The 26611-nt window shown below is 40.7% G+C and overlaps 1 protein-coding gene across 1 annotated transcript; it reads left to right on the top strand.

Moving 5' to 3' along the window:
• LOC148014873 (uncharacterized) lies at nt 1–26119 on the top strand. The gene is made up of 2 exons (XM_087665020.1): nt 1–289; nt 21059–26119. Exons 1-2 carry the CDS (start codon nt 180–182, stop codon nt 21264–21266), a joined length of 318 nt encoding a protein of 105 aa, XP_087521146.1. The 5' UTR covers nt 1–179; the 3' UTR covers nt 21267–26119.
• Nucleotides 26120–26611: the final 492 nt, after the last annotated feature.

Here is a 26611-nt window from a genome sequence, read left to right as displayed (position 1 = left end):
ATACGTTGAATGGAAACTGCTCTTCTTCATCTTCCTCCCCACTCTCTTCTTCGTCTTCTTCTTCTTCTTGGTGTGCTGATGCCGCTGTCTGCAGCACCGTCTTGGTAGGACCGGTTCCTAACGCAGGGTTCAAGCGACGACCAGAGACTTGTGTGTACATATATCTCAGTGATCGTTTCATGGCCAGCGCACCCCCTGCTTGTCGGTCGGAAGAGAGGCTGGGCATAACGGTGGAGCGCTCCATTGACGAATCTCGCATCTCCGAGCTTGGCATCCGCTCCTGGCCTAAGTAATAATCATTCTTCATCATCAATCTTTGGAGAGAGAGAGAGAGAGTCTCTTCTGGTTTTTACCTTCTGTTTAGGTACCACTATTGCAAATTCATATATTGGAGTGTGCGCATGTATGGAGAGAGAGAGAGAGAGAGAGAGAGAGAGAGAGAGAGAGAGAGAGAGACTCTCCCTTGTGGTTTTTACCTTCTGTTGCGGTACCACTCTTCCGAATTCATGTCGCTCTCCCTTGTGGTTTTTACCTTCTGTTGCGGTACCACTCTTGCGAATTCATACGTTGGAGTATGCGAATGCATTTGTTTGTCTATGAAAAAAGCATCGACTCACAGTACAGTCACATGTGCACACACAAATATATGATACAGATCATGCTTCTCTTCTGGATGTGTTTTAGCGTTGTTTTATAATGTTTTGGAGCAGACTTTGCTATGAAATCTACTCTCTCCGTTTCCAAGTTTTTTGAGCAGACGTTACTGTGAAACCTGCGCTCTTTGTATATTCATGATATGATGAATACTGGCCTTACAAAAAGGGAAAATTTGCGAGACAGTCCTCCTAAGTGACAACCCAGTCTTGAGAGATACGGTATCCATTATTAAATTAAGAGTTCCATACTTGCCATTCCATGTAAGGATGCAGTTTCAAGCTGAGGTTTCAAAGAAGGGATAGCATCCGATTTGAACTCTATTCAGGTCTTGCCTGCGTGTTTACACTCTCTTTGGGCCGATTCTCTCTGATAGTCTTGTGTGGGATTCAGGTTGAAGCTTTCATCAAACTTGATACTTCCTCGTCGGTAGTTGTTTATTACAGCTTTGTTCCAGCATTTTTAACTCCTTACTTTAACATTCTAGTTTGCTCTTCCTCATCGTCAGCTGTTTATGATCAGTCTTTTTGATTCTCTAATGAACGTAATGAATTAGCAGGTTGTTCAGCAGTGCTGTGTCCTGCCTCTTTTCGCATATGACTTCATTCTGTACATTTCAGACTGTCCACTCACTGGCATAACTATGACTTATACCCACTTTAAAAATTATGGAAGATAGCCTACGAGTTTTGTTAAGAATAGCAAATGATGCTTAACATGAATGCCCGTAGAGGCTGGATGTGTGCCCTGAAGAAGCTAGGAGATATGACAAAGATGTATGCTTTAGAAGCTCTAGGAAGAGATGTCCAAAATCTCATATGCACAGTGAGTACAATGGTACTATCCAAAAGCTATAAAGACATGTACTTGTTGACACTCATTTCAAGGTAATAGTACTATCATTTTGTGTCACTCAAGATTGTGTTTATGAGTCCAAGTTAATCTATCTTGGAACCTAATTCACTTGAGTTATAATCATTTATTCCAATCATGTTTTATGTTTATAACCTCCGTCCACCATAGCTAGCATAGCTCGAGATCCGTGTTTCTCAACATGGTATCAGAGCCATGGTGAGCTATGACTAGCTTTATTAGAGAAGAGTTTTTCTTTAGCTCTGTTTTATTATGAATGGTAACCTACCTTAAGGCCCTCTGCCATATCCATACCTTAGACTTATTCTTCATCTCATATCCTTCTCTTCACTTAAAATCCACCCAAAGGAATATGCACAAGCTCATCCGACCAATGAGGAGTTTAAGGCATCAGGCTTGTTCGGTGCCAGGCCTGATTTCTTGAGGGAGGCAAGGTTAAGATCCGGTGCAGCTAAGAAGGTCGGAACTTGTGATAGAACCAGCCTAGACACTGCCTTCAACTAGAGAGACGAAGAGGTTGTCGAAAGCCATTACAAATGGAGAGCTAGTGAGCTTGTCAGAGCAGGATTTGACTACCCCTATACAAGCTCCGGTGGCCAATGTCTCACGGCCAAGGTGAGCAACAAGGTAGTATTCAAAGCTAGTACCTGTAGATAAAGCTCCAGATGGAGCAACAACAACAGCCATGGTCTCCCTCTGAGATTCAGAGCAAGGAAAAGGGTACTGAGCCTCCCGACTAGCAGTACGAGTTGGGACGCCACAGATAGGAAGTGACGGACTGAACCAGCAGTACGAGCTGGAATGCCACAAACAGGGAGTGACGGGTCGATGAGTTCGACTCCAGGAATGGATAGCTATGTGGATGTAGACTCAGACGATGAGTCATCACTGTTGTAAGTGGCAACAACTCTGATGATTGTTGCGCTGAATGGTGATGCATTCGACTTCCAGCTCTACATTCCATTACTATTTACTTCGTTTTTTGTTAAAAGACTAATACTAAGGTTAAAAACCCTAGTCTTTAAAGACCATTCATACTCTACCTCTCCAAACCTCCTTGACACAAGCCTACTCATATCACACTCATCTCCATTAAAATCCTAGACATTAAGGTAATTTACCATTTCTGTATATTTTTCATAAAGTGTCTTTTGACACTAGCATTATGTGCTTTCTGAATTTCTCTGAAGTATTTTGTAATCGGGATTAGACACTGCCCGAGTATACTCACGGTAAGACCTTCTCGTATTCAAAATGAGTTCTTTGCACCACGCTCAAACAATCAATACGAATGTAATGATGAGCCATGAGCCCCAGCCAAATAAATCCAACAAATCATGTATCCCAAAATCTATGACACGTATGTCAAAAAAGAGCTTGTCAATAAGCAAAGTAGCCATAAAAGCATGAAGCAAAATGACAGTGTCAAGAAGACTAAAAGAAAAGTACCATGCATTAACAAAAGGGATGAGGGCATGAAATCCAAGAGGTTGCCAAAGAAGCAAGAAGAAGATAAAGAAATTTCCGCTGCTAACAAACAAATAATTTTCCATAATGGATCTCCCTTAGTGGATCTTGTTTCCCAAAGTGGATTTTGTAGAAACCCTACCAAGATGTAAAGTTTCAAGCCTTAACTTGACTAGGCTGCCAAAGAGCTAGTCTCCCAGGCCATATTTACATGCAGGGGGGGGCAAAAGCCAGCAAGGGTAGAGACTCATCATTTGAGGGGGGATGTTAAGAATGGCAAATGATGCTTAACATGAATGCCCGTAGAGGCTGGATGTGTGCCCTGATGAAGAAGCTAGGAGATATGGCAAAGATGTATGCTCCAAAAGCTCTAGGAAAAGATGTCCAAAATCCCATATGCACAGTGAGTACAATGGTACTATCCAAAAGCTATAAAGGCATGTACTTGTTGACACTCATTTCAAGTTAATAGTACTATCATTCTGTGTCACTCAAGATTGTGTTTATGAGTCCAAGTTAATCTATCTTGGAACCTAATTCACTTGAGTTATAATCCTTTATCCCAGTGATGTTTTATGTTTATAATCTCCGTTCACCATAGCTAGCATAGCTCTAGATTTGTGTTTCTCAACAAGTTCAACATAGGGCTACTTTTTCTGAAATTATAGAAAAAATACATATATAAGGGGTTTTAAAATTTGAAGAGATCAAGTTTTCATATAGAAGGGCTCATTTATCACTGAACAAGGCACATATAAGAGGTCTATTTAATCTTTGAAAGTATACAAGCAAGGGGTTTTCAAAATGCCCCTTGAAGAATTATAGGATTCCTTGTTTTGATCCCCCTCAATTAGTCAAAGTATTATTGCTCTTGCAGAGAGTCACATTTTTTATAAACATTATTAATATAGGGGGAGAGGCCTTGTGCTTGGGGGGGAGAGACCTTATGCCCACATGGGCATGTTGTAGCAACATGTAAACAAGGCCATGTAACATGTAAACAAGGCCATGGGAGTTAGTTTGGCTTATCCCATACCTAGCATTTTATTATCTTTTTCAAGAAGAAATATCTAAAATTTGAGTTACAAATTGAAAAGAAGGCGACATGACATGCATATGCACGGGAGCCAACATGCCTTATCCCACTCACCACATGCCTTGTCTAGTATTCTTGATATTTTTTTTGGAACAAAATTCTAAATAAGTGACCTTTGCGTTTAATGCAAGTTAGCTTGTGCTATTTTTGAGCTATAAAACCAGGAGTTGGGTTGTATCCATATCGATTTTGAGGTGAATTAACCTCCACTTTCTCCACATCTCAATGCTATGATTTTAGAGTTTGTTGCTTCTGATGGTGCTATTTTCCTCACGGCCTTTGCTACTTCTTTGTAGCTCTAAATGACGAGGTTTCGGTCCTTTAAAACTTGAAGATGGAGGTGGGAGTGTTTGCACACATTTTGTTGTTAATGCTAGTTAATTACAAAAAAAATCATCCTTTGTTAAAAAAATAAAATTGGTGTGTTCTTTTTCATTGGTTTCCCTTCTTTAGCCACACCTCATCAACCCTCTCTCATTGGTGCTTGGTTGGTTCAGCTAGATTGATCTTAATTTAGTAAGGTACGGTTTTGTCTATTGTACGAGGTGTCTGATGCTTGCATGGATTGATATCTTCATGAATTTTGTGCCATGGTGGAGCTGTCTTTCCTCATTGAGGACTCGAGAGTTCTTTATTCTACAAGTAATTGGATTAAATTTCAGATTTCTCTGTTGTAAATTCTAATTTACAGCTGAAATTAGGGTTTAGCCGCAGCCTCAAGAAGCATGCCAAAAATTGGAAGCTCCAAGACTTGGGTTCAACAGGGCTGAGGCTGTTTTTAGTCCTATTCAAGTGGAGAGATGAGCAAATCAATGAATTTGGGGCATTTTCCATCTCCATCAAAGCGGGTGAAGGCCAATTGATTGTGTGAATCAAGGGGCAAAGCAGATTAAAGACTTGCTGGTCATTTTGGACAGCAAGGGAAGTTTGAATATCAAAAGGGATTGAGAGAACCCCATTGTACATTAACTTCTTTTTTAATTAAGTTAAATAAATACGAAAAGGAGCGCCAGTATTGGAGCCAACAGGGCATCCGTCGTTGAAGATTGTCAGTTAATTTACATTTCTCAGTTTTGTAGTAAATGTTATTGCTGTAACTAGTAATTAGGAAATTACCACCCATCCACGGAAGGAAGACTGGTTTCATGGTTATAATCATGCATGTGATATTGAAGGAATAGGCACCATACACTTGGCTCTTGAAAATGGTCTGGAATTGATCCTTCATGATGCTAGGCATGTACTTGGCATCAAGAAGAGCTTGCATTCTGTTGGGCAGCTAGACAACAAAGTTTACTTCACTATTTTTGGTGGTGGAATATGGAAGATACAAAGGGTCTATGCTAGTCAATAGAGGTGGTAAAAAGGGGACTCTATATTATCTCTACTACAAGGCACTTCTTGGAAAGTTTGTTGCAGTTGCTAAAGTGCAGTCACACATGGAGTTATGGCACAAGAGTCTTGGACACATGAGCCAAAAGGGTTTGTAGGCATTTTTTTCACTTGGAAGAGTTGATGTGAAAAACTCAAAGCTTGACTTTTGTGATGACTGTGTTTTAGGTAAACATGTAAAGAGTCTATACTCTCATGGAGCCTCTAGGAAGGCATGTATCTTGGATTTAGTCCATTTTGTTGTATGCACCATGCCAATAAAAACTCATAGTGGTTTCCATTATTTTGTGTCTTTTATTGTTGACCATTCTAGAAAGCTATGCGTTTACTTGCTTAAGCAGAAAAGTAAGGCATTGGATGCTTTTAGTAAGGTTTTATGCATTTGTTAGTACTCAGAAGGGTTAAAAATTAAAATACATAAGAACAGATAACGAGGGAGAGTATGTATCTAAAGAATTCAATAAATTTTGTGATGCCAATGGAATTAAAAGGGAGCTCACAACTCCTTATAATCCGTCATCAAATGGTGTGATTGAACAAATGAATTGCATGTTATGTGAGAAGATACGGTGCATGCTGTCCATAGCTAATCTCTCACAATTGTTTTGGGGAGAGGCACTTAAAACCGTGGCATATATCTGCAATAGATTTCCACATCGTGCACTTGAAAGTGGCATTCTTGAAGAGGTTTGGTTTGGCAAACCTACTTCTTATGAACACTTAAGAGTCTTTGGCTGCAAATGCTATGTACATGTATCTGTTGATAGTATGACCAAACTTGATATGAAATCTCATAGAGGCATCTTCATGGGTTATGGAGATGAAGGTGAAATGGGCTATAGAGTTTGGGTTCCAAGCATAAAAAAGGTGCTATGCAGCCGGGATGTGGTATTTAATGAGTCAAAGCTGCTAAAAAATGTCATATCTAATGACTTAGACAAAAAGAAAATGAAGTTTCAGCATGATCAGCCTCTTGAACAGCCATCAGCTGCTGAAAATTCAGCTCCATTTGATGCGTCTTATGATAATTAGCGTATCTTCATTGAGCCAGATGAAAATGGGTAGCAAGGGAATGTTGAAAATTAGCTAAGGCGCAACAAAATCAGCTTGCTGAAAATGAATTACAGCAGGCTGAAATTGTATTACAACAACCTGAACATGCCTTTCGGCAGCCAAATAATGAGGTCATTGACATTCCTTTGGATGTGGATCCATTACCTGATAACACCGACCATTGGGTAAGAAGGTCTCTACACGTGTCAGAAGACCTATACAAAGGTTTTATTCCTCTTTGGACTTTGCATTTTGCTCACAGATGAAGGTGAGCCTCTTATGTATAAAGAGGCTTTACCATGTGAATTGAAGAAAAAGTGGGGGCTAGCTATCCAGGAAGAAATGAAGTCACTGTATCAGAATGATACTTGGGATTTGTTTACATTGCCCAAGGATAGGAAAGCCATTCCTAACAAATGGGTCTATAAAATCAAATGTGTGGATGGCAAACCCAAATAAAAAGCCAGACTTGTGATAAGGGCTATACACAAAAATAGGGCATTGATTTTCAGGAAGTGTTTTCTCCTGTTGTCAAAATGGCTACTCTTTGAGTATTATTTGCCATTGAAGCATCTATGGATCTTGAACTTGATCAGATGGATGTTAAAACTGCATTCCTACATGGTGATTTGGAAGAAGAGCTGTACATGAAACAGCCTGAAGGTTTTGTTATACAAGGAAAGGAGCATTTGGTATGTAAGCTTAAGAGAAGCTTGTATGGTTTGAAATAGGCTTCTAGACAACGGTATAAAAAGTTTGATGCCTTTATGCTCTCACGTGGGTTTAGAAGTAGTGCAGATCATTGCTTATATATTAAGAAGGCTGATGGTGGAGGCCTTATTATACTTGTGCTTTATGTGGATGATATGCTTATTGTTGATTAGCATAAAAGCCAGATTAATGCATTGAAAAGACATTTGAATTCAGCCTTTTCCATGAAAGATTTGGATGCAACTGAACACATTTTGGGCATATGCGTGACAAGAGATAGAGAGCAACAACTCTTATTTCTCTCACAAGAAAAGTACATTAGTGAAGTACTAGAACGTTTTTCTATGGTAGATGCTAAGCCTCTTGGTGTTTCTTTACCACCATATCTTAAGCTTAGCAAAGTAGATTGCTCAAAAGACGATAAGGTGGCCAGCTTTATGAAGGGTGTTCCTTATGCTTCAGCTTGTGGTTCACTCATGTATGTGAAGGTTGCTACTAGACCTGGCATTGCTCATGCAGTGGGAGTTGTGAGCAAGTTTATGTGAAATCTTAGCAAAGCACATTGGGATGCAGTGAAATGCACACAGAAAATGTATTTGCTATGGAAAGGGTACGTTAGATCTACACGGGTATTGTGAAGGTATTTGACTTGTGCTTGAGGAAGCACGCCCATATGTATCAAGAGAAATTCTCCACTATCAAAAAGAAATATAGCGTGTCATTCAAGGCAACAGTGGATGTGGGACCACAAAGATCTACATGAATGAGCCTAAGGGGTTTCTCAGCACATGTGGTAGAATGTTAAGGGAAGGGTGTACGATGTTGCTTATCTAGGTCACATACTTTACAAACCTCTTAAGATAGTTTTAGATGTGGAAGGTGCTCAACCATCCCATGATGCAATAGCTTATACCGAGAGTTGTAGCCAAGATGTTCTAAGTGAAAATACTAAAGGCACTCAGAGTCCATGGGCTCCCACGTGGAGGCCAAGGCTTGGAAGTGATGGAACTCCGAGTCGGCAATAGTCAGCTTGGTAAGCAGATGGGTCATGTGATTAAGGCCATTAAGCTATGCCTTACCTCGAGCAATTACTAAACCAGTCTTGGAGTCTAGGATCTTGACTATAGTCTCTATGAAGAAAATTGCCCGCTCCAATCAGCAAAGCTACTGAACGGATAACAAGTTCACCCCATGTTGGGGAACATGATAGACATCATCCGGCGAAGCCGGATCTGGACCTTGGTTAGTGGAAAATTTGACACGACCTTGGGCCATAATCTTGATTAAGGAGTTATTTCCTATATGGATTCTCTCGATTGCAAGGACTTGGAAAATGAAAATGTCCTCTATAGGAGTGATGTGATGAGTAGCTTCACTATCCACAAGACAAATTAGTGTTGATGTGCTTGGTTGCAATGAGTGGGGCTATCTAGTCACCTCGTTGGGAGAGGCAACTTGTAAATGTGAACGAGGCTTGCATCTGATGTCTCTAAGGAGATGTCCACGAGACAAATTAGTGTTGATGTGCTTGGTTGCAATGAGTGGGGCTATTTAGTCACGTCGTTGGGAGGCAACTTGCAGATGTGAACGAGGTTTGCATGTGATGTCTCTAAGGAGACGATGTGGGCCTCTGCAGACCGATCAAGACAAAACCTTTGGTGTTGAAAAGTTGACTGATTGTGATGGCTGACCGATGGTAGTGTAGGTCTGTCCGCGTCATTGTCCTTGTTGAGGGTTTCCACCACCTTGTTTCCCTTGGGGGTTACTTGACTGGCGTGCAGGGGTCTGATTCTTGGATTTTGGTTGTGTACCTCTTGCCTTAGATTGACACTTGTCATCATAATGGCTAGGCTTTTGATAATGTTGACAATACCTGTTCTTCTTAGGTACATTCTACCACCCAAGTTTGAGAGCAGATTGTGTGGTGCCTTGGGATTCACTACCTTATTTTGATTTTGATTTTGATTTTGATTTGAGTTTGAATTTTGTTTGCCCTTTCCTTGCTTTCCCTTCTGAGAAAATGCAACGAGAGCTTCCTCTATCGAGGATGTTTATGAAATTGATTGAACATCTGTGCATAATGCAATAGCTAATATTGAAACTTATAAAAGGTGGGCATTTGAGGCTATGAAATTACCTGTTGCATAAAATGAAAACGTTTTCTTGACAATATTGTTAAGGGGCAGGGTAACTTGATTGTCAGAGCACTTAGGGGTGGTTGAGAACTTAGTGAGGAAATGCCGACACTCAACTAGCTTGACTTTCAAGTCATCCTTGTCTATCATTTTAAAGTTTTGGAGCTCATGATCCTAATTGATGTGACCAAATCTATCTCGAGCCACGTAGAGGTTAGTCAAGTGTGCCCAATGCTCAGATGCTAAGTTGAAATGTTGAAGTTGAGAGTCAATAAGCCCTACATAAGCTCGACAATAGCGGAGGTATGAGCCTTCCATAACTTATGACATCGTATGGAATAAGCGAGGGATCCAGTTGGGTTTCCAACCCGTGCAATTTTGAGAGTCTAAGACATGTCTCATCAAGTTAGACCAAGTGGTGTAGTTTGCCCTGTTGAGAGGAGTATTGTCATTAAAAGCATGCTTGGCGGATGAGGAGCTAGAACCATGAGGTGTCTGTAAAGGTGGATAGGTATGGTTGGGTGGAGGATAAGATGGAGGTGGTGGTGGTAGATAAGGAGGAGGAGGTAATGGTAGGTAGGCAGAAATAGGCTATTGATGTCTAATAAGTGCCGATTGATGGGTAGGGACCGAATTGCCATAGTTCCATATGGTACCATAGGTGGAGGTGGAGGCATTTGGGATACGATAGCCCTGTCCAAATGTTAGCTGGGGCACAACATAATGATTGGATGGTCCACTAGGTAATGCCATAGAGGCAAATTGTAGTACCAAACAATCTATACTCAAGTATCTTTGGGATGCACTCCGAAAGGGATAACCCAAAAGTGTATGTGTGGGAGGTCTAGTCTCCATCACAGGTATACCACCCGAAAACATGTATATAGAGGTACTAAAGGCAGTGCCTAAGTGTGCAAACCCCCCCCTGTGGTGTGTGGTGCACTTAATGGAAGCGGAAAGGAAGGTGCAATGGAAGATAAGGAAGGATGGGTAGGAGGCCAAATAGATTAGTGATTGATATTGTTGTGGGAAACATGGTTGGTTCCTTTTGTCCATTAAATGCATTAAATTGAGAATTGGATGAAGATATACCTACTCCAAATTGACCATGAGAACCAAAATTTATTGAAGGAAAAGGAAGGGAAGGAATTATTATAAGTTCTTCTTTTAGCTTCTTACCTAGTTTTGAGTTCATAAAGAAATACTTGTTTTTCTCATTAGGTTATTTTGAAGAGTCTCTTCTTCATGAGCATTCCATGATCCAACAAAAAATATAGAATCAGTTGGCTAGAATTTGACATAAGAGGGTTCGTACTTGGCATTGGAGAAAGGAAGTACTATAGAAGTGGTGTGTAATCTAAGCCAAGTTCCACTTGCGGATGGCCAGTCCATAGTGGAAATTCCAAAGGTCCTACAAGATCATTCGTTCTATGCACCGAATCTAAAGGAGATAACTTTGGCTTACCTTCAATCTCCTGTTGAGCCTTATGCATAAGGATGATATCACACTTAGCAACGGAAATCTGATATGGTCTTTGGACTCCATGGTAGTCTGATGGTTCTCCATCCATGTCAAATCAAGCAATAGCAAGCTAGGAGGCCCACTCTTGATCATTTCTGTCCATGTTTGGCTATGGAGACTTGAGCGGTGGTGTGAATGCATTTGAAGTCATTTGACCCTTCTATTATTCTTGCTTTAGCGGATGAGCTTTTTGATTAAAGGCCAAGGTTTCTTAGGGAGTACCTTGCTTTGATACCATGTGAAGAAATGCTCTAAACATAGAAAACACAAAACCAAATCGTATGACAAAACACAAATTGATGACACAGAACATAGTTAGGGTTAGGGTAACTTAGAGACAATGAACACAATGAATAATGAAGTGAATCACTACAGAATATATGATGCTCATGCAACAAACACACTATGCAGTGAATACTGAACCTGGAACTCTTGTATCACTAGGATCAAGGTAGAGATTATGAGCTAGAGAGCGTCATACTTTGAAATGGATCACGAAACGCAGCAAGGCAGCCTTTGTGTGTTGAATACTTGCAAACGCAGCTAGAGAAGGTGGATTTGATGCAGATGGCAGCAGAGGAGAGAGAATATGCAGCAAATGCTAATTGTGGAGGAGAGAGAATACCTGGTGACAGCTGGAAAGGCAAATGCAAACAATTTTATGTGGTGATAGGGTGTAAGGTGCAGGTGATAGTGTGGTAGACTTTGGAGAAGAGATAAGATGAAAACGTAGGTTGTCAGATGTGGGCAACAATACTTGGATGATGGCGACAGCTCAAAAGCCCTAGACAATAGTAAATGCAGCCTCAATGTGGTCGCCTATAGTTGGGAAGGAACCCTTGTCAACGAATGCAAGTTTGGCAATGACAGGAACAATAGTGGCAGCTCAATGTGGGTGAGGGAGCTTGAAATCAAGCGGGAGATGGTAGTAGACAGCAATGGGAAGCTTTGACCGTGATGTCCTCCGCGAAGAGGGTGTGGGCAGTAGAGATACAACTCTTGAAACCTACAAAAATGAGATTCAAGGAGAGTGGTGGGCAGCCTATTTATAGAAAGTTTGGGAGCACCCAAATTAGAGTCTGGCATGTGGGACATAGTTACACTCTAAGATCGTGTTTCTTTTAAAAATAATAAGGTTTCTTCATTAATAAAGTATGTTTTGGGGTTGTTAAGTCAAGCTAATGCATTTTTAGCTCAATAGAGGGTAAGAAATGAAGGCAAAGAAAAGAAGATATCTAAGGAGATCGGAGATCTAGAAAGCGAGTACAACCAAAACAAAGCACAAATTGCACTTGGCATGAGTTTACATGTAATTAAAAGAACACATGATCACTACTAAAAAGAGATTGAAAGGTGAGAATAGTCCAAACACAACAATATCAGCTTGAATATATTATCACCCAACTTGTTGAGGAGAGAAAGCTTGCAAATGCAAATGCTGTTGATGAAAACTCCAGCAAGGGTAGAATTAAATGCAGAGAATCAGCCTTGGAAGATGGTTGCCTCAGCAAAATGCAGATGCAGCTGGGCAAAGCACAGATTTCTAGGACAATTGATAGGCCAAACAGCAGTAGATAGAGGTCGCCTAGGCTAGAAACAACACTCAGAACCTAATTAGTAGGGAAATAGTGTGAGGGCAGACTTAGAGGCAGCAAAAAACAGCACTAAGATTCCAAACACGGACATTTGATATCTGTTAGCAGATATATCAGTTCATGGCTGAGTTTGTGCTTGCCGATCAACATTAAATGCTGGGCGACCTGACATGATTTATGGCATTATTTTTGCCTATTTATTCAGGCTTCTCCTCCACATTATGATCATTCATCACCTAACTAGTTTTGGTGGAGGGAGAGGAGCAAGTGCCAGTGTCTTCATAGTCGGTGACTCACATTGGTTCTATACTGTCTCATATCTATGGATTCCATTTCCCAAGTATCTGTTTGCTTCTGAGTTCCTTGTGCAGTGCTCTTTTCTTTTGTTTTGCAATGTTTCTCTTTTGTTGGGAATAAAGGCCCTACAGGCCCTCGTGCCTTTAAATGTGCTCGGGTGTGAACACACCCTTAGCACTTGTACTTACACATATATATCTATCTAAAAACCTAAAGGTACTCTCTCGTCATTGTACCTACAAACATGCACACTCTTTGCTCTGCTCTCTCTTACTCTCTCTGTCTCTCCGCGCGCAAGGAACACTTGTTGTCTCGATCTTCGTGCCTCTCCCGTCACTACAAATTGGTATCAAAGGGTTGGTTACAACATTCGCGTTCCCAAGGAGTGTCAGGTCGCAGCACTTGACAAGTGAGCCAGGAGGAGTGCATGCTTTTGGAGGAGAAGCACAGGCAAGCATAAGTCAGTGTGAGCAGTTGACTGGTTGGGCGAGTAGGCAACTGCTTGACGAGCAGTTCACAAGCGTGCGACGGGCTGGACAAGCAAGCAACGGCCTGGCGAGCAGGCGACAAGCTGGACCAACGGGGCATGACTAGCAATGATCTGCAAGTGACCAGGACCAGGGCGATACGTCTTCACGAATGCGCTGACGACCAGAGGGGCGGGACCAGTAGGCACTGACGACACGACTCCACAACGCATCTCGGACGGGCGACATTCAGTCGACGACCTGCACAGGGTCAACGGACCCCCCCCGGTCACACCTTTCAAAATCGTTTTTTCTTTTAAGGAAAAAAAAAGGGGAAAATCTCCTTTATCCCCTTTTCCTTTGACGAGGTTTCGCGTGCCAGGCAAAAGGCCAGATTTGTGCAACTATGGTCTAGAAATTTGTGGCTTTTCCCGAATTTAGGGATTTCAACTCAGAATTTGACAATCTGACTCAGAAATTGCAAAGTCGGTGCACATTTTCCCGGGAATTTTGGGGCTTTTAACATTTTAGTGAAATTCTTTCAATTTCACTGAAATTAGTGCAGGCAGGACTTGGAAAATTTGGGGATTTGACCAGATTTGGTGCGAGCAAGATGCAACAGTGATATCTGTCTCGAAAATTGTAGGAATTTGTGACATTTTGTCCCCGACATTTGGGGCTTTTCATGTACATGCACAAATTGGGCTGAAATTTACCCAATTTCTCGACATTGATGTACATTGGACCTTGTGCAATTTGGGGCTTTTGCAGGTGGGAAAGATACATCCATTAAGTTGGTACCTAATGGTACTAATACGTAAGGTATGGTACCTAAAGTATGGTATGGTATCAAACCTTTCGTACGTGGTACTAGTGCAACTAGAGAGAGAAAGAGGCTAGAGAGAGAGAGAGAGAGAGAGACTTGGGGGAGAAATAAGAAAGAAAAAAATAAGAAAAAAAAAGAAATGAGAAAGGAAAAAAAAAGTTGTAGACTTAAAGTAGAGTGGCCAAAAAGTGCCCATTTTTTCGTACTAAATCGTACGGATACATACCGTACCGTATGGATCAATCCGTACTACGTACGGAGACAACCCTGTCCATCGGTGAGAATGAAGCAACCGTATTTTATCCATGCAGTCCGAATAGGATCAAGGGCTCTATCAATCCTCTCCTTCTCTTCATCAATCTTTTTCGTCCTCATGTCATTGTATGTAACACCAATCCATCCTTCACATGGACCCACATTGGCAATGGCTTTTGCCATCTTCTTCCATTGCTCTTGCTTTAGGACATTGAATGCAAGATTGCACTCAATCACCGTGTGTGCAATTTCAATGTCCGCAAGTCGTTGCCTTTCTCTAAGAAAGGCAACCGATCCACGCACATGACCGGGAGCTTGAGAGAGAGAGAGAATTGTCTCTCCGGCACTACATGAGCCTCCACTTTTAGTCTTTTACCGGAGCCGGATACAGATCTGAAGTCCTCCACCACCAATGGTAGAGGCCTCTCCCATATCGGTTGAAGATAAGATACACCCACATTTGATGCTTCCTTGTTAGTAGGCATAGGAGTTGGTGCCAATAAGCCACTTCCTCCTCCTCTTGTGGATCCCCCTCTCATCTTGGTGAGAATCTCCTCCGCGATGTTTTGAGGAATCTCCTTGCATGAAGCAACTTGCTCCCCCCCCCCCCCCCGGTCTTGGAAAGATGTTGAAGAAGCCGAGTTGCACCACTTGTATAGCGCTTCCCGCAATACTTGCATGTCCAATGGTTGGAGTTGGACTTCTTTGTGTCCCTCTCCACATGGATCGCATGCAAATCGAAGGCCTCGCGCTTCTCATGAGTCATGGTGTCGATGATGGATAAAGAGGCCCGAGAGAGAGAGAGAGAGAGAGAGAGAGAGAGAGAGAGAGAGAGAGAGAGATGCTTGAGTCTCGACTCTTGAAACTTGAGTCTTGAAAGTTGAAAGGAGGGAGACTCGAGAGGCCCGAGGGTTGGGGTAAAGTTTAAAGAGCAAGAGTGAGAGAGAGGGGATGGGAGATGAGATATGAGAATGGCAAATGCTTAGATAGGGTGCGGGAAAGAGGGGATGGGAGGATGAGATTTGAGAATGACAAATCACAAGTCCATTCAAGAATCAAGATCCAAGAGAGGAAGATGAGAATGGTAAGTGCTTGCTGAATTGGTATGGAAGCATGGAGGAGAGGAGCACCTTTTGTAGATGAGAGAAGGGTGAAAGTTCAAACAGTCAAAGAGGGGTCAACAGTCAAAGAGAGGGCTACCAACTAGTAGGAATCCAAAGAGGTTTGGGGGGGGGGAGGGGAGTGCATGGCTGGAAAAGGGGATGGGATGAGGTATCCAAGGCTTCCCACCCCCCAAGAAGAGGACACGCAGGCCAAGTGGCCCAAATAAGCCCAGAAAAATGTACAAATTCGTACGGATACGTACCATACAGTACCGTATGGATCGTACTGTACCTCGTACAAAGGCAATTATGTTATCGACCTTTGCTCCTTGTATCACTGAAGTACACATGTCTCCCTTGTTGGGTTTTACTCACGCCTACGCTTATTACATAGGAGTGTCAATGATCTGCACGTAGGACATTGAGGCACTTTTTACTCTCCATAAGATGTTTTTTTCGCCAGCCACATTATTCTTCATTTGTGTATTTATGTTACACAGTTTAGTCACTTACAGCACATTGCACACTTCTATGTATGAATGCACTTTAACCCACTTACACAACCCTAAAGTCTAAGGGTTGTACTTTGTACTTAGGTACTTTACTTTTGTAATCAATTTGTGTTGAGCTATGACCACAAACACACACTCTCTCTACTGTCTGCACACTCTCCCAAGCTGAGCTGTTGTCCAACTCCACCAACATTCCTAATGGCACTCCTTGTGCCATCTTGCCATTCTAGGAAACACCCTTCATTTTGCATTAGCTATCAAAGCTTTGTGCTCAAGGAAATAAGTGCCTACAATATGTGCCCTCATAATGCAACATTGTGGCAAGACAAGTCATTGCACCCTTGATTGTCATGATCAACTGTTGCTCCTTATACCGTTGGAGTACATGTGTCTCCCCGAAGACGCTCTCTCTACCACCTCACCATTCTAGGCAACACCATTCATTTTGCATCAGCTATTAGTGCTCTATGTTCAATGCAATAAGATGCCTGCAACATGCAGTAAGTCCTCTTAAACACATTATGACACTGGCAATAAGCCCTTGACCACTGCAATGAGTTGCAATTTCCACCCCCCCAACTTATCCCTTCATGGGCTCAAGGCAATACATGCTAAGTCCTCTAGAGTGCCTAGAGTCCAGGAGACCCTATTGGGCCATAAGCTCTCTTGGAGACCACCACAACAAGCTACAGAAGACTCTCCTACCTATATTCGGAAGTAGTGGCTACCACAACCCTTGGCTTTGCAATCCACTTCTTTGAAAGACAATGGTGTGTAGAAATACCCTAACGCAGAAACTACACAAATGAAAGTGTACACAAAGCATAAACTCAAAAGAACACAGTTAGGGTTAGGGCAACTAAGAGACAATGAACACAGTGGAAATCTAAAAAAATGACTAAATGATGAATATACAATGCTCATGTAGCAAACAAACCATTTAGAAATGAAAACTGCACCTTGAATTCTCATGTCTCGTGGACTAAGGCAAAGGTGCTGAGCAGGAGAGTGTGTCTCACTCTTGAGGATCTCGAAACACAGCAAAGGCAGCCTCGAGATGTCAAACACAGCCTCGAGAGTGTGTCTCACTCTTGAGGATCTCGAAACACAGCAAAGGCAGCCTCGAAATGTCAAACAGCAACAAACGCAGCAGTGTGTGGTGCCAGAGTAATTTTGGACAGGTAGAGGAGAGAGAAAACAACAAATGCAGATGTAGGTGATGATGTGGCAGCTTGTGCAGCAGCCAGCTGTACAAAATGCAGGCTGATTTGTAGTCGCATGCAGCAAGGTGGCAGCCAGCAGTAGAAAACGCAGCAATCAGCTGCCACATGGCAGTAGGAAAGTGATATGCAGCAGACGCCATGGCTGAACAGCAGCAGTGAGTGATGAAAACTGCATGATGAAGGCTGGAAACAATCGCCTAATGGATGTAGACAACAATGGGCAGCTTCGATTGAGATGTCCTCTGCAAACAGGGTGTGGGCAGCAAAGCTAGAGGGCTTGAAACCTGCAAAACAAGATTGGGCTGAATGGAGGGCAGCCTGCCTATTTATGGAAAGTTTTAGGACTTTGTATTGCATACTGTTTTAAAACTCTTTCGAACTGTGTATTATTTTAGGGTTTTCATTATGTAAGCATTTTTGGACATGTTTAAGTGGCTAATTCAGCATGTAATGCTTATGTTAACTCAATACCCCCTCTTAGGTCCCAAAAACTGAGCTAGAAAGGAAGGGCAACCCAAAGGTTTGAGTGTTTTTGTTTTTACATGTTTTGATCCCAAGGAATCCCACCCCAAAGCAGCTAGATCATCAGAGAAAGTTTGCACAATGGTTGCCAAGTGGCCTACCAAGACTACAGAGGCAACAATTATCTTACCAAGGGAGTCTAAGTGGTCACCTGAGAGAGGCAAAGGCATTAGACAAAGGGTGCATGCTGATTGCCTAGTGGCCTACCAAGTCTTGCAAAGACGGATGGAACCACAATGAACCTTCTGGGTTTGATAATAATCGTTTCAAAAAATAGAGGTGGCGGTTGATTAACGGATGGGAGACTAATAGCAAGACCCAAAGGCTTTCACAAAATAAACAAGCTATCCCCACCACTACCAAATGTTGATGACCAAGGGAGAGGCTAGTGGTATGTAGCAAATATGGTGGGTATGTGGAGAGGCAAAAAAGATGTGCGGAAAGCAAAGCTAAGCAAGCAAGAGAGACTACCATGTGCAACGCCACGAATACAGTGGTGTGTAGCAAATATGGTGGGTATGTGGAGAGGCAAAAAAGATGTGCGGAAAGCAAAGCTAAGCAAGCAAGAGAGACTGCCATGTGCAACGCCACAAATAGAGTGGATCCAGAGTTAACCACTCCGAAAGACCAAAAAGGGATAAATGTGTATAGATGTATGTGTACAGAATAGAATGCCAATGCACTAGAGTTATGCAAGAGACAATGCTAGTGTGATCATGCTCATGCAAAATGCCATGCAACGGTGTCACGTGGACAGTGCCCTCATAGGATAATTATTCACTTGTTCAATCACCCTTTTACAATCATGTCATCTTGATGATGCGGATGCAAATACAAAATACAATATAGAAAATGTTTGAAAAGAAACTGTAAACAACATCCTGTCACCACCAAGAAAGTTGTCCCCTCTCAAACTGGAAAGGAAAGCTAGAGGGAAAATCTGAAGTAAGGGAGGGTGTATCCAAACGATCCTGAATAGAATATACTACAATATCGGCCAATTGATTGCCTTGGTTAATATGTCTACAACTCTAGGCATATAATACCTAGCTCAACCAACTCAGCATAGAGTGTGGCATGTTCATGATGGTCTGGTTCCTATGCTCTATGACTCATGCTTTTGTAGAAACTCTGAAAACTCCCGAGAGGCGAACTTGCCCCCATTGTCACTCGTCATGCATCTGACAAGACAACCAGTTAGGTTATGCACTAGCAACACCCAAACAAAAAAATAAGTGAAGTCATCGAACTTATGCTTGGGAAGTACACCCACATGTAACGAGAATGATATCATCCACAACTAAAAAGGATTACAATGCATTGCTCAAGAGGCGGCAGTGGATGTTAGTCCACAAAGATCAACATGAATCAATCTAAGAAAGAGGTGTCTTAGCTCTATGTGAAGATTGCTAAGGGAATGGGGTACGGTGCTGTTTCTTGAGTTGACAAGCTTTACAGATACCCCGCAATAGCTTTAGGTATAGAAGGCCATCAACCATTTATCAACATAACAACTCATAAAGAGAGAGGTATTCGAGATGTCCTTAGCAAAAATGCCAAAGACGCTTAGTGCTCGTAGGCCCCCATGTAGCGGCTAAAGCCTAAAAGGGGTGGAACTCAGAGCCCTCCAAGAATGGTATCCCATACCACTAGCCCGCACCATCTCAATAGACTATTTAAGAACTCAAAGTCAAAGTATGGTGATCACATGAGAGTATGGTACATATGAATCCCTAAGTTCCTTTGTAGGACCCCTTAACTGCCCTAACCTTCAGGGGGGTTACACCTAGTGACACCTTAATTGCTCTACCCATTAGAACCATTCACACTAGTGGCTAGTGAGGTAGTGGCAAATGTAATGGGTCCCATTCAGGATCTCAAAGTATGTGATAAAGTGTCCCTTGCACATGGTGCTCCGCTTATGTTGTATAGAGGATTGTTCAGCCCAAAAGCATCCACATCTTGGATGCTCGTCAAACACAATCCATTATAGCATTGATGTTGCTTGAGTCCATGAAATTGGCTGAGTTCATTGGTGAGCTCAAAGGGCACGTTTGGTCTTGAAGCTGTCTTTGAAATATCAGGTTCAAAATTATGAGCTTAATGTAAAGTGTCCTCAAGTGAAGCATACAGCAGCATTGAGCAACTCAAATATGGGCTGGAGATTAGGACTCCTTAACAATCTTAACCTTTATGGCCGTTAACACCTCATACTTCCTTAACCCCTAGTCAATAGGGCCATTCACACATAGCGACTCCTTAATTGTTCTAGGCAATAGGGCCATTCACATCTACTGACCAATGACCAATGCCACGGGTGACCATTCAGATTGTCCAAGCATGTGGCAAAGTGTCTTAAACACAGTGCTCCATTTACCTTGTGTAGAGCACTGTCAATCCCCAGAACATCTGCATCTTGGATGCATCCTATGCTATCTGCTATAGGCTTGTCTGGGTTCGTGAAATTGGCTGACTGTATCGGTGAGGAGGGCACACTTGGTCTTGAAGCTGACTTTGGGATATCAGCTGCAAAAGTAAAGTGTCCTCAGATGGAGTCGGCAGCATTAAACCACTCAAATATACACTGCATGATGCTTGCATAACTGCAATAGGTGTCTCTAGATCTTGTGTGTGGAGCCTATGCTCAGAGGCTCCACACATGGCACCAATAAACAGAATACTCCAAGAAGCTTGGAGGAAGGGTGGAAGATTGTCTCCAAGAAGAAAACTTGGCAGAAAGTATCAACGTAACATGATGCATTGGAACTCCTTTTTCAATACTTACTTTACCTGATTTTAAGAAATGGAAGGGATATACTACAAATGACTGGGATGACTGTTGGATGTGTGACAGTTGCAAATGTGAAGAAATGATTCTAAATAGGATATGAAAGCACCTCTTCTGAGAATGATATTCTTATGTTCCAGTAGAGTGTTTGCTTATGCTTTCTGGAATGTAGGCTGGGAGCTTTTACTGGCCCCTTGTCTGGTGAAAGTGCCTTGTAAGCTTGATCCCTGCCTTGTTTCTTTAGGAAAGGATTAGGATGAATACCTCTTGCTGAAGTTATCTGCTACTGGTAAGTTGTGGGCCTGCAGTACTTGCTTAGGCTTTCCTCCATTCTGAATCATCTCCTTATCTGGCAAGACTTAACTAATCTGATGGATTAGAGCATCTCATAGACCATTGAGCCTCAGATTCTCAGATTAATTTGATTTATGATATTTCTTTTTAATTCATCTGATCTGAAACAACATGCATTGAAATGCTTCTTTTTATTTTAATTAATTTATTTGAAGAAATATTTATGCTAAACCCCTGTTTGCTTGATTTTTGTCTTTTTTTTCTCGTCTATAGATGGGGTTGCCCTCCGAGCAAGTTCCCGTGGACATATGATGCATCAGAGACATGCTATCTTGTGAGGGGCAAAGTAAAGGTATATCCAGAGGGGTCTTCTGAGTATGTGGAGATTGGTGCAGGTGACTTGGCAGTCCTTCCCAAAGGAATGTGTTGCACATGGGATGTATCGGTAGCTATTGACAAGCATTACACGTTTGATCATTAGCAGCACAATAATTTTTGCTGGATCTTTCTAACAACACTTGTACAGAAAAGTGTAAGCAATTTTTTTGAACCACCTTACATAGCTCTTTCTTTGCCCTCCAGAAACCTGTCTGCTTTTACTTTTTTAGTCTCGGAGCTTTCTAATGTGCGAACCTCAAGGCTATGACTATGATCAGCTCTTTTGTCTTGGTTAGCAATAGGCCCTATTTATCCCATCTATCAAATGCCAAAGCTACATCTTGTGCTATGGTACACCAGAGTGAGAAATGCAAACATGCCCTTGCTTGTTTGCTTCCCACACTTACATGAGAAGCACAAGTGAAGCAATAAGTCTCTTCAAAAATCCAAAGGAGTATGAGACCAGCACCTGTTTGGTACTGTAAGTGAGGATGAAAGATAAACGAAAAGCAATGGATAAAGAAAAAAGAAACTGTTACAAAGATTTTACTAGGCATATCATAGGGACCTGTGTACATAATGAATCAGGTGAACCATACAAGGGAGGCTTGGATCCTGTCTTCATGATTCCGTAAGGGCTTGGAGTATCTCTGAAAGGTGGCATCATTAGAAGCATGTTGTGAGGTTTTTTGAACCTTACAAGGATGTCATGGCATCATTTGTGCAAAATCAGTGTTGGCTTTGACAGAACTCACAGGTGTAACCAGCAACATGCCATCAAGGTTTATAAATATAACTTAGGTTTAGGTTGGGACCAAGACAGGACCCCGTTTAACCAAAACCAGTATAGTACAACAGATTTCACTGTTTTAACCCGCAACATGTCATTGATGACACAAACATAGCTTACATTTAGGATAGGGCCATTAACACATTATGTGCTTAACAGGTCATGCTATTTGCTGTCTATCATAGCACTATTAGGTTGGCATATATTAGCTCTCACCAAACAATTCTAAATGCAACATTAGGTTAGTTTAGTTGTCTAGATGTGAAAATTCAATTGGTTGTTTGCGGTCATCAAGGTCTCTGCAATCGCCAAGCTTCATGAAAAGGATTCCTAGGATGGTCGTTGCTACTCCTAGCTATGTCCTGGCCATGAAGCATCTATCATATGTGTACTCACAACCTGCAGGGGAAGGGCATTCATTAATTGCAAAGCACGTAAGTACCGGGAATTAGTGGGTGATTAAGGGTGATAAAAATATCTCTTCTTCGCATAGGCAGACTGCTATCGGATGGATGTATAAGTGCAAGAGGGAACTGCTATTGGATGTCAGTCGGTGGTTTTGGAAGCGCTCTCTCTCTCTTTCTCTCTCTCTCTTATCTGTTTGAACTGTGAACTTACTTCCCTCCAAGTCCATAAAATGGATTTGCTTGTGAGGATCTTCTAAAACCTCCACAAGGCCTGCCGCCTCCAACATCTAAATCCCACTAGCCCCCCAACCTCAGGTCCTCCTGAATCCTTGTCTTATTTCCATTGAACCCAGCGCCTACCAGAGATGAAACACTCCTAGAAGATGGAAAGCCTTCTTGCTTGCACCTTGTTAGAGAGGTAAAGATCCCTTTCCTTTCATCAAGCTATGCAAACTAGTGAAGGACCCAAAGAAATACAACCTTATACTATAGTTAAAAGGCATAAGAGTGTATAATCTACATGAAAATGAGAATGATAGAGATCCCATCTCCATTGAGGAGGATCATATAAAGATGTAGCACTGGACTTACTTAGGACTCAAAACACGAGCCTTTTTTTCTAAAGTGTTTGGACCAATCAAGAGAGAATTATCTATGGACCACATCATTCCTTTGATTTTTAAACGTATATTTCATGAATAAAAATTTGAAATGAAAATGCTTTACAATTTATATTCAATAAATGATAGATTTTAAAAATATGTTATATTTCTTATATATCAATCTTTTCTTCTAAATATATTAAACTATAGTGTTGTGATCTCATTTAAATGATATAATATATCTCGCGTTTAAAGCCCCTCTCATTTTATGAAGAAATAACTTTCCTTTCAAAGATGAGCCATTTCTCTTCACTACTGTTTGTCATTTTTTCATGAGCTCCATTTGCAACTTTGTTATTTTACATGTTAGGGTTTAGGCGGTTTCTACTTGCATTTTTTGTATACTCTTCTATTACTTAAAGCAATGGCAACACTATGATCTATTTCTATTAGAAGTATTATATTACATATTGGATTTGCCATAGAGAACCATAGAGGACCCCAATAACAATATATGTTGGGAGCTGAATCATGCTACTTGTGTTTTTTGTTTGCTCTTTTACTACTTGAAGCAGAACAACACGAAGACCTACATGTCCATGCTCTTCTATTAGAAGTGTTATGTTATATAATAGTTTAGACATAGAAAACTACAAGTGGATCCCTGTCACAATCTCTATTGGGAGTTAGGTTATGCTACATATCAAAGAGAGACAAGAAGTAGCTAGCACAAATAAGTCTGTGCACACTTGCAAAGGTAGAGTGAATGGTTGTTAATAGTAGCGAATGTGTGAAGAAAGTGGTGACACGTGTATATGCACACTGAGTTGCATCTATGACAATAACCATGTGCATATTCTTGTGCACAAGCCAAACTATATGTTATTCCTTAGCTTTGGTCATATATAGTACATTTTTGTACTACTAATTTGAACTATGTTCATGAACATATATATACTTGTCAGGCATTGTGGATTGCCAACCACTAGAGATTATTGTGGGTATTATTGATACATTTTATAGAATCTTAAGAGAACCTATTTATAATACAACACTTCACAGGTCACTAGTAGAGTGGGAGTGATTTTTAATGACAAATTTTATGTGGTACCAGATACGACTATGGGCTATGGCAATTTATAGCATACTCCATTGTTATAATAAATGACCTAGGATAGCCACTTCTTATGATGGAAACAATATGTTTGTTCATGCCTTGACATATATTCATTGACTTTTAGGCTATGATAAAGAGGTTAGAAAAGTCTTATCAATGTACATCTACAAGAACAAGAAGTGTCTTGATTTCTTAGGTGACAGCTAGGATATGAAAGAATCTCAGAGGTTCATTGTGTGTAAACCCTTCATATGCATTCAATCATGAATCAAACTCACCCTTTTGTGCTAGCGAATCGAGACTTCACAACAAATATTCAAAATCCTCTTCTATTATTGGAGGTATGGCTAGAGAATGAGCTCCTAACATTGCTCAACATAAGTTCCAATATCTCTTCGCATCAAGTCAAAGTGGATCATTCTATGGATAAGTTTCCTATAAGTGCATTGATGTAATTATTCTAAGGTATTAGCTCTCTCTTGCCCTCCACTATATCATGTATATTTGAAGTAGCCCAATTGTGCTCGATAATGTGTTTTCTCCATTCTGGGGGTTGACCATATTGAGAGACTACCATATTCTTTTGCAAACCATGGAGTGTATGAGTGTGTAGATGATGTGCTACAACATATGTAATGCCCATAAGATAGAAATATTTACCAAATCCCTTACATAATACCATAGGTTTTTTGTATCAAGGCTTTCATTACCACATAGTGGCTTAGCTGTTGGTCTACCCATGCTTCAACCATTGACTTCTTAAATTCTTCAAGTGTTGTTTGAAAGGTGCTATGATCATTCAATATTATTACTTGCTTATTGCAAAATGTGAACATTACATCCAAATATCTCCAAAGGTTCACCTTTCTTGCTTTGACACTCCATAGGCTGCATAGTCCAATTCTACATTACAAATGCATTTTCATTTGTTATATTGTGTAATTCATGGACCCCACCTCCTACGATGTTGATGTTGATAGAGAGTCATTGTCTAGAGGGTCATTGTCTTAAGGTGGTGTAGATAGAAATCTTCTTGCTTTAGTACCTCCTAACTGGCTTTATGGATATATCTTTTCCATTGTTTGACGTTTTCCCGTATCTGTCAACGTTTATATTTCGTCCATGTAAGCCAATTTTAGAGAGATCTTTTTCTAATGCTTTTACAGATTTCTCATTTTCTATTATAGATTGCAGGGTCCATGCAAAGCATATGCACAAAAACAACAACTCTTTAATGGTTCTACAAAGAGCACACATTGTACAAATGTAAACTATGTGTACTAGAATATCAAGTATTGCTTTGAAATTAGGGTCCTTCATGTGCATGTCTAGAGCTTTTTTCCAGCATCTCTTGTTGAGTAGGTGATTTATATCAAAAAATTTAGAATTGGCACTCTTTGACACGTTATACATGCACTTCAAGGTCTTCAAATCATACCATAGCATGGCATGATTTTGATCTCAAATATTCATGCTTTATGAAAGACCCAATGTAAATATTAAAATTCTCCACATGAACTTGAAAGAAAGGGCATGAAAAAAAGGGATTGTGCAAAATAAGATTGTATTTTCATTTTCGTAGATAGTAAAATTAGATATACTCACATGATCCAAGGAAAATGTGTTATTCTCGCATTGTATATTAAACCACTTCAGATCATGTTTTCTAATGGAAGAATCAGATTCTCTATTCATCAGCATTATATTCATTATTTTTTATTTTTTATTCTTAGCGATCTGACACTCATCAAGTTTGATGATAAATTTTAAAACATTGCCACATTCTGTAGGAGTGACTTCAAAAAATCAAATTGCAATGAATTGCAAAGCCTCCAAATCACAAATTGTGTTGTTATACCAATCATAAACCACATCTCCTATCGTTAAGCTATACATATATTCAATATAGAATGGCTATCCTAGTACATGCATAATATCTTCATTGACTTGATAGTGGGAAAATCCCACGTGTGCGATTCAACAACATTGAGCCCTTTGCATTTGCTTGTTTCATATTTTTCTATAAAGTTTTATATATTATAGAGTGGCCTTTATGTGAAATGTTCACATGATCAAGAATCTCTTGAATCCCTTTTGGATGCAATGTACTATTTTTTATGAAGCTATGTGCGTCTTCTTGTTCCTAAACCTTATTTACTTCTTATTGCTTTCATCTCCTATAAGAAAATCAACATTAGATAATCCAATTGAGTCAAGCATGTCATTTTTGTTTTAATCAAGGTGTAATAAAGACATGTTCCACAAAGAAATAAAATAGACAATATTGATTATACATGCCTACTTAATTGTATATTGTACAGAAAAAGAAGGAAGGTGTAAGAATCACTATTCATTTGATTGTATATATGTGTTTTTTGATATCCCCACTTCCTACCTTCAGTATATCCCAAACCTACTTTTGTTTGTTGCAAAGACCCAAAGATAATTGCTTAAGTTTGCAACACTTCTTTTTCTTTTTATAGTTGCAAAATGGTCTCTTTACTACTTTTTAACTTCTTCAAACATTGATTC

The sequence above is a fragment of the Lygodium microphyllum genome, chromosome 24, assembly GCF_053477565.2.
Source record: "Lygodium microphyllum isolate KBCC chromosome 24, Lygodium_microphyllum_v1.1.10, whole genome shotgun sequence".
Taxonomy (NCBI): Eukaryota; Viridiplantae; Streptophyta; class Polypodiopsida; order Schizaeales; family Lygodiaceae; genus Lygodium; species Lygodium microphyllum.
The sequence above is the reverse complement of the archived record's forward strand: the minus strand, read 5'-3'. Positions and strand labels throughout refer to the sequence as shown.